The 13,111-nt window shown below is 56.5% G+C and overlaps 2 protein-coding genes across 3 annotated transcripts; both read right to left on the reverse strand.

The window, feature by feature from the left end:
- Positions 1-1,193: 1,193 nt before the first annotated feature.
- On the reverse strand, positions 1,194-4,488 carry LOC142042599 (T-cell surface glycoprotein CD1b-3-like). Of its 2 annotated transcripts, none has more exons than XM_075052692.1 (6): positions 4,401-4,488; positions 2,962-3,219; positions 2,114-2,395; positions 1,722-2,006; positions 1,504-1,600; positions 1,194-1,371 (listed from the first exon to the last, which is right to left on the reverse strand). In XM_075052692.1, exons 1-6 carry the CDS (start codon positions 4,471-4,473, stop codon positions 1,326-1,328), a joined length of 1,041 nt encoding a protein of 346 aa, XP_074908793.1. In that variant the 5' UTR covers positions 4,474-4,488; the 3' UTR covers positions 1,194-1,325. The 2 variants fall into 2 exon arrangements, with proteins under 2 accessions (XP_074908793.1, XP_074908792.1); XM_075052691.1 differs by having other exon boundaries at positions 2,962-3,222.
- Positions 4,489-8,140: 3,652 nt separating this feature from the next.
- On the reverse strand, positions 8,141-9,969 carry LOC142042605 (T-cell surface glycoprotein CD1b-3-like). Its single transcript, XM_075052700.1, has 5 exons — positions 9,803-9,969; positions 9,365-9,646; positions 8,974-9,258; positions 8,768-8,867; positions 8,141-8,595 (listed from the first exon to the last, which is right to left on the reverse strand). The coding sequence occupies exons 1-5, from the start codon at positions 9,870-9,872 to the stop codon at positions 8,535-8,537; spliced, it is 798 nt and encodes a 265-aa protein (XP_074908801.1). The 5' UTR covers positions 9,873-9,969; the 3' UTR covers positions 8,141-8,534.
- Positions 9,970-13,111: the final 3,142 nt, after the last annotated feature.

Genomic DNA, 13,111 nt, shown 5'->3' on the forward strand with positions numbered 1-13,111 from the left:
GCAGGTGGGTATGCCTGAAGGAGAGGAGCCCACACTGGAGCAAGTGTTCTGGCAAGACTTGTGACCCCACAGGGGACGCGTGCTCGAGCAGTTCGTTCCTGAAGGACTGCAGCCCGTGGGAAGGACCCACGCTGGAGAAGTTCATGAAGGACTGTCTCCTGTGGGTAGGACCCCATGCTGGAGCAGGGTGAGGAGGAAGGAGCGACAGAGACAATGCATAATAAACTGACAGCAAACCCCATTCCCCATCCTCCTGTGCCACTTGGGCAGAGGAGGTAGAGAAGTCAAGAGTGAAGTTGAGTCCAGGAAAAAGGGACGGGTAGAGGAAAGGTGTTTCTAGATTTGTTCTTTTTTCTCATTATCCTACTCTGATTTTGTTTGGCAATAAATTAAATTTCCCCAAATTGAGTCTGTTTTGCCCGTGATGGTAATTGCTGAGTAATCTCCCTGTCCTTATCTCGATACACGAGCCTTTTGTTGTATTTTCTCCCCCTTGTCTAGTTGAGGAGGGGGAGTGATAGAGTGGCTTGCTGGGCACCTGGCAGCTAGCCAAGGTCAACCCACCACACCACACTTCTTGGGGACATGTTGCTCAAAGACAGAGTCCCCCAGAGCCTCAGTGTAGCTCTTTCACAGCTGTCAGGCATATTGGGAGGGTGACTATCCCCCATCCCTCCAGCTTTTACAGGGGCAGAAGTCAGGCATGGTGGCAGGAGTCAGGACTGTAGGAGGTCCAGACCCAAAACCATCCTGGACAGAGGGTGAGATCAGCACTGGAGCTGGAGCAGCTTTGCACCTGCTTGAAATGCCTCCCCATGTCAGGGGATTGGAGTTGTCACTTGGGTCCCCCTCCCCTTTTCTCCTCAGTGAAACAGCTCATATCACTCCATGTCTTCCTGGTTTGTGGCCTGCTCCAACTCCCATCCCACTCAGCAGCCCCACACTGGTCTGGCCCCAGGTTGTCATGCCCTTCTGCCAGGGACAGACACTGGCCACGGAGATGCAGAGATGTGGGAGAGGTTGGCAGAGGAATTGCTTCTCCTGACATGGCAGGGGAGATCAGCCAGTGTCCAGGAAAAGGGAGGCTTCCTGGCCACAATGTGGGGTCTCTGCAGTGTGGTGGGGGCTTTCCTGGGGGTACCTCATGATGGGGAAGGAGGGCGAAAGGCACAGGAGCCACATGCGGCTTGGGAGGTTTGTAGATGTTTAATGCTGTGGTTTTCCACAGCAAACCCCTGTCAGTGCTGATGGGTCAGGGACAGGACATGAGATGAGCAGGGAGAGCTGGTAGCGAGAGAGCTTGTTGCCAGGCGGGCAGTCAGGCCTCAAATGATGAATTCCTGGATCTCCCATGTGGCCTCTTCACCTTTCCTGCAATGAGGGGGGGAACCGTGAGCCGCATTCGGGGCTGGGGAGTTCATCCCTGCAGAGCTGCTGCTGCAGCCCCTGGCCTGACCCATCTGCCCAAAAATGTGAGAGCAGACCATGGGAGGAAGACCTCACCTGCGCTTCCACCACCAAAACCCCCCAGCAGAGGCTGTGGCCACAAGGAGCAGCACTGCGATGGCGATGCCAACAGTTGGAGCTATGCTGTGGTTTTCTGGAACAGGGAGAGAAGAGAGCAGCCATGTGAGTGTGGCAGCACCAGGCAGGAGCTGTCCCTTGTAGGGCTAGTGGCTGCTATCAGCACCCTGCGCCCCATCCCCATGGGTGGCACCTACCCCATGGGATGAGGAGGCTGCTGGTGCCCAGGCTGCGGTGGCGCACGCGGCAAGCGTAGCTGTGCCCGTCATGGGGGGCCACGGCCAGGATGCTGCGGAGCTGGTAGGTGAGGTCGGCGTTGGGCAGGATGGCGCTGGTGTTGAGCGCTGGGCCTGGCGGCACCTCCTGGCCATCTTGCAGCCAGGCCACGCTGATGGGCCGTGGGTAGAAGCCAGTGACGCGGCAAACCAGCAGGAGCTGGTCTGGTTTGGGCGTGCGGGAGAAGACCGTGGCAACGGGCAGCTCTGTGGGGCAAGAACCAAGGGGGTGAGGGGAGCCCTGGTGGGGCACCGCTTGGCCCCAGTGTGTGTGGGGCTTTGGGGTGGCCATGCCGGGGTCAGGGTGGTCTCACCTTGTCTCTCCAGATCAGCCCTCCCATACCTGCACAGGGTGAGGATGTAGCTTTGGCAGGAAATGGAGAGGAGGTGCTCCATGAGCGCTGTGATGGCCTTCTTGCTGGTGAGGGACTTGCTGACAAGCTCAGCTAGTGGGGATGGCTGCTGGGGCTCCCAGCACTGCCTCTCCATCTCAAAAGCTATGAGGTCTCTGCCACCCTCTCCGACATCCATGAAGCCCCAGCTTGTCCTATTGGGGTGCAGCACACAGCCCGCACGGATCTGGACCACCAATGGATCTGCCAAGGGCAGAGCCGGTGAAGAAGTCTTATGAGTGTATGGGACATGGGTGGCATGAGGTGGGATGTGGCTGGAGGTGCATGCAGGGGTGTAATGGGCAGTGGGGTGCAATGGGCATCAGGGCATGGGACCATGCTTCAGGAAGCCCTGGGACACCCCGCAAGCCCTCAGTCTCCTTGGAAGACTGGAGTGAATATGAGGCCAGTTAGCATGGGGTGGTTGCTCAAACAGAATCTTGTCCCCCAAAATATTTGCCCCTAACTTTCTCTTTCCCTGATCTATGCTGTGTGGATCCTGTAGCCCCAGTAAATCTGGTGGCAGCTCTCCAGTGTGCAGAGGGGTTCCCCCATGCCAGATGGCAGGAGCCCTGAGGGATGTTTTTGGTGCGCTGCCCTCCCTGCCTCTGCTAGCCATGTGCCCCAGAAGCCGCAGCATTTCCCATTACACTTTCAGGAGCTGTTGCACCCTATGAGACCATACAAATGCCACCCCGGTGGAGAGGAGGGCACAGACAGAACCCGGGGAAAGGGGCTGGGGCTACGGCTGGGGCCATGTCCATACTCACAGTCGCATTGCACCTGCTGGGCCATTTCGTGCACATATCGGACCATATTGCGCAGAAAGAGTTTTGAGTGGGATTTGATCTTCTCTGCGTCACCCTCGGCTGTGGCCTGGCGGGCCCAGGGCCAATGGAAGTGGATGCTCCAGTTGGCAGGATCCAGTGCAAAGATGGGCACGTCCCCCAGCAGAGCAACCCCGGACATCTCAGCAGAGCTGAAGTTGGTGATAAAACTGGTCTGAAGCAGCTGTAAAACCTGTGGCTCTGCTGGGAAAGAGAATGGGGATGGGAAGGGCTGCAGAAAGAGGAGATGAGGGGTGGGGCTGGAGGGGAAACAGGGGATTCAGACTAGATGTAAGGACAAAATATTTACAATGACAGTGGTGAAACACTGGAACAGGTTGTCCAGAGAGATGGCAGATGCCCCATCCCTGGAAACATTCAAGGTCAGGTTGGAGAGGGCTCTGAGCAACCTGATCTAGTTGAAGATGACCCTGCTTATTTGCAGGGGGGGTTGGACTAGACGACCTTTAAAGGTCCCTTCCAATGCAAACTAGTCTATGATTCTATGATCTTCAGCCCACTCAGGGTTGCTTTCCTGTCTGAACTTCCTGTGCCTACACTGCTCTTTTTCCTTCTCTATTTTACTTTCAATATGGTGTTACTCTCCCATACAGGATTTCAGGCACCTCGTACTCTTCCCTCCCCATCTCCCTTCTGCCCAGTGCCTGCTGTGCAGAGCAGATGTTGGGGGGTACCTCGGTGCTTGTTTGGGGTGATGCTTCCCCCAGAAGAAGCACCTGTGCCAGGACTTGTATCTTCCAGAGACCTGCACACGGTGCAGAGGCCATAGAGAATGGAGGAGAGGAAAGAGCATTTTGTCCAGGTTTAGGGTCTCCCGGGCATTGGGAGCTCAAGGAGACCAAACCCTGACAGGGCCAGGAGACTAGGCCAGCCCAGAGATCAATCGCGTATTCCCATGTCTGCTGCTCCCCTTCCCCACTGAAACATGAGGTCTCATGGGGTTGTGGTGACATACTCTGTGCAACAGCAGCACCCAAAACACCCTCTTGCAGGTGCAGCTCCCCAACAAACAAGGGGCTGCTGGAAGGGGCCCACAGCATCACATGGGGCTGAGAACCCCCGGCACCCACAGGCTCCCTGCAGGCCTAGCTGGGGACCCCTGGCCTCACTTCTGCTTGGGTGCCCGGGACCCTGTGCTGAAGCTGGTGAGGCATGAAGCCGTGAGCTGAAGGCAGGAACAGAGAGGGTGAGCAAGGACAGGGCACCTTTTTGTGCTGCGTGGTGGGGGGGTGGCCTTTTGGTGCTGGGGATCGTCCCCCCATGGAGGGGACAGTGGCCTGGCCATGACTCCCCTGAGGAACCTGTGGGGTCTTCTGACAGGGGGGTGAGAGTGGTTGGGGTGAGCCAGGGCTCCCACTTACCCTCTGGGTCTGCCCACATCCCAGGGAGGAGGAGGGGGAGAAAGAGGACTAGGAGGAGACGAGGGGGCTGCATGGTGCATGCAGCAAGGCTGAAGCAGCAGCAGCAGTGACTGCGGGAAGAGGAAGAGCCTGTGGGGTCCCCACGCTTCAGCCCAGCCCAGCAGTCATGGCCGTGGCTCTCCGCCAATGGGACCAGTGCGGATGTGTTGGGGAGGGGCCAGAGGTCCCGAGCTGGGGGCTGGGAACGTGTGGGAGGGAGGAAAGCCAAAATAAGGTTTTGAGCATGAAGTGCCAGGACAGGCTGGGGCTGGGGAGAGCCCAGTCAGGAGGAGAGGTCAGGGAAAGGGAGGCCCAGGAAATGGCATTAGGAGAAAATGGGAGCTCAAGGACCCAAGCTGGGTCTCCCTGACTTCCCTTCCCTATCAATGGTACCTCACCCCTATCCCTGTTCTTGTGGGGTGCATCAGCTCCCATGAAGGTGACGATGGCTTTTGGGTTTCAGCCCTGACTGGAGAAAGATAGTCGCTGTCCTCTCAGCCCCTGCGCAGGGAGAAGGGCTGCTTTGGGTCCCCCCCGGCACCTCCTGCACCACCTGCCTAACCCTGGGGACAGGGCTCCCCAGGCAGGAGGTGATGAGTAGTTCCCTCCTGGTCCATGGCTGCAGGAACAGTGTTGGGAAGCTCCAACTCTCCTCTAAATACCCCCAGGAGAGGGCCTGGGGCTGGACTGCAGCCTGGCATTCCCCTTTCTTTCCCACCATCTTTGGTGGGGAACTCTGTCCCCCTCCCCAAGTGCCCCCTGGGCGTGAGAACAGGAATGGTGGGGAGCATCCGCCTGCTCTGTCCCCATTGTCACCAGTGTCCAGTGCTGGAGGGACAATGGGGTGACCAGAGCTGGCCTCACCCCCACAATGTCCCCTACCTACTACTTCTCCCCAGCTGTCGCCTCCCCTCACCTTGCAGTTTCTGTTCCCCTTTCCTGGGGGGAGAAGGCAGAACTGAAACCAAAGCTGAGGGGAAGTTTGAGGTGGGGCATGCCCCAGTAACCTCCAAATACTGAACCCCTTCCCTTCTGTGGAGCTGTCCCACTATCATGGTTTAACCCCAGCTGGCACCTAAGCCCCACACAGCCACTTGCTCACTCCCCCCGCAGTGAAACGGGGGAGGGAATTGGAAGAGTAAAAAAGAAAACTTGCAGGCTGAGATAAAGATGGTTTAATAAGTAAAGCAAAACAAAACAAGGAATTCATTCACTACTTCCCATGGGCAGGCAGGTATTCAGCTATCTCCAGGAAAGCAGGGATCCATCACTTGTAACAGACAAACACTATCGCTTCAAACATCTTCAGCTTCCTTCTTCTTCCCCAGCTGTATATGCTGAGCATGACATCCTATGGTCTGAAATATCCCTTGGGTCAGTTGGGGTCAGCTGTCCTGGCTGTGTCCCCTCCCGACTTCTTGTGCTCCCCCAGCCTGCTCACTGGTGGGGTGGGGTGAGGAGCAGAAAAGGCCTTGACTCTGGATAAGTACTGCTCAGCTGTAAGGAAAACATCCCTGAACTATCAACACTGTTTCCAGCACAAATCCAAAACATAGCCCCATACAAGCTACTATGAAGAAAATTAACTCTATCCCAGCCAAAACCAGCATACCCACAGAGAGATAGGGACGCTGCGGTGGCCTGGTGGGCCTAGAAATGTACCAACTTCCCCAGCAGCTCACCTGAACATCACCCAGAGGATGTCTGGCCATGCCCCCACAATGTCCACAGCCCTCCCAGCAGGGCCACCAGTGCTGGGGCCAGAGGAGAGTGTTTGGCTGGTGGAATGGCAAAGCACAGCCATGGGGCAGCCAGTGAGGGAAAGGGCAGGGGGGCTTTTGTCCACACAGTCCTATAAGATGGCCATTTGTCCTCGCGGTCCCCCCTAAGGTGATTGTTGGTGACTTCTTGCTGAGCAGCTGATAGGCCATTAGCTGGCCTCCGGCTTGTGTGGGTGCATGTGATGTCACTGGTGTCTGAGTAGCTGATAGAACAGGACCAGGCACCTGACTTTGCAGGTGCTCATAAGGTGTTCAGCCCCCTCTGAATTTTCTCCAGATGTCTCCCACTGTTGCAATGGACCAGAAGTTCTGCTTTAGCTCTTCCTCATCTCTATTGAATGTACTTGTCCTCATGTTTTTGTTGTTTTTTTGCACTTTCTTACTTGCTGTAGCAGAAATCACAACTTCTTTCTCCTTGATACTGTCACTTCCTTTGGTCAGCAAATGACCAAAGGGGGCAGGGGGCTGGTCATCCACATAGACCGTTGGTCCTCACAGTCACCTCACGTGACTGTTGGTCCTCACAGTCTCCTAAGGTGACCACTGGTTGTCAGAGTCACTCCCCAGGTTACCATCAGTCCCCACAGTTCCCTCAGGTGACATTGGTTCTTGCAGTCCTCCCAGGTGACCACTGGTCCTCACTGTTCCTCCCCAGGTGACTGTAGGACTTTGCAGTTCCACCACATATGACCATTGGTCCTTGCAGTCCCCCCTCAGGTGAGGTCTGTAACCTCTCCTGAGTCCAGAGCTGTGCCTGGGTGAGTTGGGTTTGGGTAGGCAGGGCTGCAGTGCCTCGGGGTGCTGTACTGGGTGTTTGGGCACCAGCATCAGCTGGACTGGGCTGAAATGCCTGAAAAGACCTCTAGAAATACCTGGGTGTTTGTGTGTGTTATTGTAGGGTCTCTTGGGAGGTCATGCACATGACCACCTTTTCTTACCAGGTTTGCTCACCGGCTCCATCTGCTCTCCAGGATTGGTGGGTGAACTTCATCTGGCCACATCCTGTGAGTGCTGCAGGGTGTTTCACTCTGTTTGGGGAATGAAATGCACTGTGTGCCTTGCTGGTGCTGAGGTTGCGGGCTCCCAGCCCCGAAGTGAGCCCTGCCTGCAGCTAAAAGTTTCATCTGTGTGTCCTAGCTAGCAGGGACTGGGAAAGACTCAGCATTACTCCTCCTGCAGCGAGATCCTTGAGCCCCACAGTGTCAACAGGTGACTCTGCCTGTCAGGGAAATTCAGTCCTGCCGACCACACTGTGGTTCACAGGGTTTGGCCAGGGGAAAACCAGCCGCAGTGGAATTGTGGTGGACATGGCCACAGGTCATCTGGGTTTTCTTCTGACTCAGCTAATAGTTGGCTTGCATATGGCTGCCAGAGTCTTATGCTGTGAAACTTTGCCAGGAAGTTGTCCTGTAAAACCAAACCTTTTGAGGCTGCACACTCAAGTGTGTAATTGATAGGGAGCGCAAACTAAATTCCTTCCTATGCCTATCTGACCTCTGTCTCCGACGGGAGATTAGATTACTTTTTCTCCTTAATTGGGAGGCTTGGGGGTACTTTACCCCCATGTGCACAGTTGCTTATTTCCATGGAATATGTAAGAATGTGTTTGTATATGCACAAATACCCTTTTACTTTTTTTTCTTGCCTTGGTGTTTACTTCAATTAGTATCAATAATTCAGTGGTGCTCCAGCTTCCACCTGCAGCTGGTCAAAAACCTCCCCAAAGCCATCCAAATCCTAAGGAAAGGCACATTCTTAGTAAAAACATGCATGTTTTAATTTCATTTTATACACAGCTGCAGCTTGTACAGATTACATCAGAGTTTCAGTGTTACTTAGCACTTTGTAAAACGGTTTCTGGCCAGGTGCTGTTAGTCTGGGTGGAAGAGTTCAGTCTCAGCACAAATATTTCTGGAATATGGTTAATAAAGGCAGCTTTTAGGGAAAAATACTAGAAAGCAACAGTAGAAGGGCATAGCTTACCGCCTACTGATAAATGTGTTATTGTACCAGAACTGGGAGAAATTGCCACTGGGCGTTGGGGTGCCCTGAAGAGCCTCAGTGGGTGTGAGGGGCAGTGCCACAAGGTAAGAAGTGATAGCGTGTAACAAGTGAGGAGGTCTCAGACATGCATCTTTGTCTACTTAGCAAACTGAAGTGGGTCAGGGGCCCCCCAGGTTTTCCCCTTACATCCCCAAGTCACATTGATCTCACACTCGGCAGCACCTGGAGTTTTGCTGAAGCAGAGAAAGGTAGACTCTTTGTCCCTGTGAGGGTGGTGGAAGGAAATGGGGGCTGTTGGCTCCCTTCTGGGCTAAGCTTCTTTGCTCAGGATGGAGTTCCGGGACTCTGATTCCTCCATCTGTTGGTGCTTTCTGAAATGAAAGGCGGATGGCTCATGGGTACTCCACAGAGGAGACCTTGTGGGGGTGCAGACAGCAGCTGGCAGGGTGGGAGCAGGAGCTTCACTGCTAAGTGCAGTAATCCCCTGGGGCATTTCCTCCACTCCTCTCCCACTGCTGCTCCACTGGGCAGAAGGGGCCTCACCTGTGTCTCCATACCCAAAGTGCGGAGATGACAGCCAGGGCAACAGCTGCCAGCAGCCCCGCCCCGAGCCCTGCAATCAGCACCACCTCCTCTGAGTTCCCTGAAAAACATGAGCAGACACTACCATGAGCTTTCCCAGCTTTGCTCCATCCCATGGGGCAGGGCAGCTCAGGAGCCCCATCCCAGTCCCCATGGGTGGCACCTACCCCATGGGATGAGGAGGCTGCGGGTGCCCAGGCTGCGGTGGCGCACGCGGCAAGCGTAGCTGTGCCCGTCATGGGGGGCCACGGCCAGGATGCTGCGGAGCTGGTAGGTGAGGTCGGCGTTGGGCAGGATGGCGCTGGTGTTGAGCGCTGGGCCTGGCGGCACCTCCTGGCCATCCTGCAGCCAGGCCACGCTGATGGGCCGTGGGTAGAAGCCAGTGACGCGGCAAACCAGCAGGAGCTGGTCTGGTTTGGGTGTGCGGGAGAAGACCGTGGCAACAGGTGGCTCTGGGGGGTGAAAGCAAGGGGGTGAGGGGAGCCCTGGTGGGGCACCGCTTGGCCCCAGTGTGTGTGGGGCTTTGGGGTGGCCATGCCGGGGTCAGGGTGGTCTCACCTTGTCTCTCCAGAGCTGCCTTCCCATAGTGCAGTAACACCTCTATGTCATCAACGCAGGTATCATTGAAGAGTACCTCCACCAGCTCGGTGAAGGCGGTATAATTCTGGAGAACGGCCTGGACATACTGTGACAGGTTGGTGTCTTGGGAAAGGAGCCAGGTGGCATTGTCCATGTTGAAGCTGAGGAAGTCCTGGCCATTGTAGCCCACATAGGCAAAGGCCCGGGAGGTCCTGTTGGGGTAGACCTCACAGCCCGCCATGCATTGGGCCACAAAGGGGTCTGGAGGGGCAGAAAGGAGAGAGAGGTTGCATGGGGGCTGGGACTGCCTTCCTGTGGACGTGGTCAGCATCTCTTGTGCAGTGCCAGCACTGCTGGTCCTTCCCCACTTCCCAGATGCTGTTCAGAGAGGGGACACAGAGAAGACCGGGTACTTACAGGGCACATCCTTCTGCATGGCACCTTTATTGATCAGGTGGTTGAACTTCTGCAAATAGATCTTGATCATGTTCTCAATGGTGTCCCAGTCACCGCGAGGCAGGGCTGGGCGCACCCAGGGCTGGTAGAAGCGTATGGTCCAGGTGTGCTTATCAAGAGAACCAAGCTCAATGTCTTCCAGCAGGCCCAGGCCCTCCGTGTCCACGAAGGAGTTATTTTGGAAGGTGGAGGTCTGGAGCAGCCGGATAGTGAAGCTCCCTACACAAGATAGGAGTTGACAGGGGGAGATGGAAGTGAGAGGAGAGGGCTGGGGAAAGTGGAGGGACTGAGGGACGGGTCCTTGCGGTTCCAGGGACCTGCAGGCCCCCATAAGCCCCCTGCATCCTTGGCAGCCCCAGCTCTCACCCCCTGCACCCACCTGGAGTGGCTGCATCACTGCCAGAGTGGAGGTGTGCAGCCAGGGGACGAGGAGGGGTGAGGAAGCAAGTGCCCAAGGCGGGTGGGGAGCAGGAAGCCCGTCACCCATGGGGTCCCATGGGGTCATTGGAGCAGGTATGGATGAGCCAGGGCTCCCACTTACCCTCCAGGTCTGCCTGTGTCCCAGAGAGGAGGAGGAGGTAGAGGAGAAGGTGGAGGTGGAGGAGAAGGCAGCAGCGAGGGGGCTGCATGGTGCCAGCAGCAAGGCCCTGATTGTGCAGTAGTGGGTGCAACAACAGGAGCAAAGGGCTGTGAGAGACGTGGCCACGCACTTCTCCTCAGGGTGGCTCTGCCTGGGCAGCTATGTTGCTGCTAGTGGCCCTGGCAGCCAATGGGGCTGGCACTGAGGTTTCAGGGAGGGCCCCAAGGTTCCCGCTTGGGGTGGGCTGGTCTGGGGGATCCCGAGTAAGGCTGTGAGTGCTGGGGGAATTTGGGTGGGAATGAGGCCATCCCACTGGCTGCAGGAGGTGTCCCTCATGGCTGTGGCAGCACCTTGGCAATCAGGGCGGTGTGGGTGACCCGACCCTTCTTTTCTACCCCCATTACAGGTGGAGGTCCCACCTGGCCAAGGGCTGTATCCACTGTCCCTGGCAGGAACGTCCCTCACTACCACTTGTGCCCAGCATGTCTGGCCCTGCGTAGCACAGACATCTCCATCCGCTCTATGCTGCCTACTTAACTGGGCAGGTTTGCCCTGACGTGGCTGTCTTTCCTGCAGGGGAGGCGAACCCTGTTCCCACAGCCCGGCCACATGCCTGGGCTCCCCATGCCCCCAGGCTCTTCACTGGCACTATGCCTCTTTGTCACCTCCTGTCTGTCCCAGAGCCAGGCCACACTGATGGCCCATGGGTAGAACCAGCAGGAGCAGAGCTGGGCGAAGTGTGCGGGTGAAGACCATGGCCATGGATGGCTCTGGGGGGTGAGAGTGAGAAGAGCTGGTGATATCCCCTGACCCCTTGGCACTGCTGGCCTGATCCTGGGGAAGGGCTTCCCAGGGAGGAGGTCAGGAGCGGTTCCAGCCTGGCCCACAGCTGTAGGGTCAGGGGTGGGTGCAGGCAGGGCTGGAGGAAGCAGCTCTTCCAGGAGCAACTCTTGGGGTGCAGGAAGTAGATGGGCTGGAGCAGCTGTAGTGTGAGAGACAGACTGTGGGACCTGGAAGGGACTGTTCCCCACTGACAGTCATCAGACTCTTGGAGTGTGGCAGCACTTGGCCAGGCAGGATCCCCAAGCTGGGACTGGGATGGGACCATGGTCCTCACACCCCGAGGCCCATTCCAGGGGGCTGCAGTGGATGAGCAGCCTCCCCATTTCGATGGATGTCCATCCGTGCCATGAGGCCTGGATGATGCCTCTCTGCTTCCCTGCACCCCACAGTGCTGGGGAACTCCAACTCTCCTGTAAATGCCCCCAGGAGAGGGCCGGGGGCTGGGCTGCAGCCTGGCATTCCCCTTTCCTTCCCACCATCTTTGGTGGGGAACTCTGTCCCCTTCCCCAAGTGCCCCCTGGGCGTGAGAACAGGAATGGTGGGGAGCATCCGCCTGCTCTGTCCCCATTGTCACCAGTGTCCAGTGCTGGAGGGACAATGGGGTGACCAGAGCTGGCCTCACCCCCACAATGTCCCCTCCCCACTGCTTCTCCCCAGCTGTCCTCTGGCACCTCCCCTCACCCTGCAGTTTCTGTTCCCCTTTTCTGGGGGTGCCCGCTTTGGGGGCGAAGGCAGAACTGAAACCACAGCCAAGGAGAAGTTTGAGGTGGGGCGCCCTGATAACCTCCAAACACAACCAGGGCTGAAGTGTCCCCTCTGCAGTGTGGCAGGGCACCATGTGACCCCTCCAAGCGCAACTGGGGGAGGTGTCCCTGCTCCATGTCTTCATCTCATGTGTCCCCAGCTGTGGTGGGGACATGGGGAAGGCCCATATGGGCCTGCTGCAGGCTGAGCTGCAGCATCCCATGACACTGAGTCAGGCATGGGGACACAAGGACACTGAACCCCTTCCCTTCTGTGGAGCTGTCCTACAGGGAAGTAGGGATGCTGCGGTGGCCTGGTGGGCCCAGAAATGTACCAATTTCCCAGCAGCTCACCTAAACATCACCCAGGGGATGTCTGGCCATGCCCCCACAATGTCCACATCCCTCCTGGCAGGGCCACCAGTGCTGGGGCCAGAGGAGAGTGTTTGGCTGGTGGAATGGCAAAGCACAGCCATGGGGCAGCCAGTGAGGGAAAGGGCAGGGGGGCTTTTGTCCACACAGTCCTATAAGATGACCATTTGTCCTCGTGGTCCCCCCTAAGGTGATTGTTGGTGACTTCTTGCTGAGCAGTTGATAGGCCATTAGCTGGCCTCCGGCTTATGTGATGTCAGTGACACCTCTCCTCCCACTTTCCAGTCTCCACTGACCTTGTTATCATCACAGGTTACAGTTATTTCATTTGACGTGGTGGTAGCAGCATGGGAGGTTGTACTTAGTGCACAGCCATTTCTTTTGGCCACTCCTTATTCCTTAAACTTTTCTTCTGCTACTTCTTTCTTCTTGCTTGTTTCCTTTGCTTCAGAATGGGTTCTCCATGATTCACAGTCCCTTTAGGGAAGTACCTTTTCTGGCATGGTCTTATTCATAGGCCACAGTCCCTTTGGGCTGCATCTGCTCTTCCATGGAGCACGTCCTATGGCTCTGACCTTGCTATCCCTTTTTCTGGGTATTTACTTCTCTTTCCTAAATACGTTGTCACAGAAGTGCCACAAACTCCTCTTGTTCAAAGGAGGTGTGCTGACTGGACTCAGCCATCGTCAGTACAGGGCACTTCATGATCTCCTTCCTCACCAGGAAGGTGAG

Source organism: Buteo buteo, chromosome 21 (genome assembly GCF_964188355.1).
Source record: "Buteo buteo chromosome 21, bButBut1.hap1.1, whole genome shotgun sequence".
Lineage (NCBI taxonomy): Eukaryota > Metazoa > Chordata > Aves > Accipitriformes > Accipitridae > Buteo > Buteo buteo.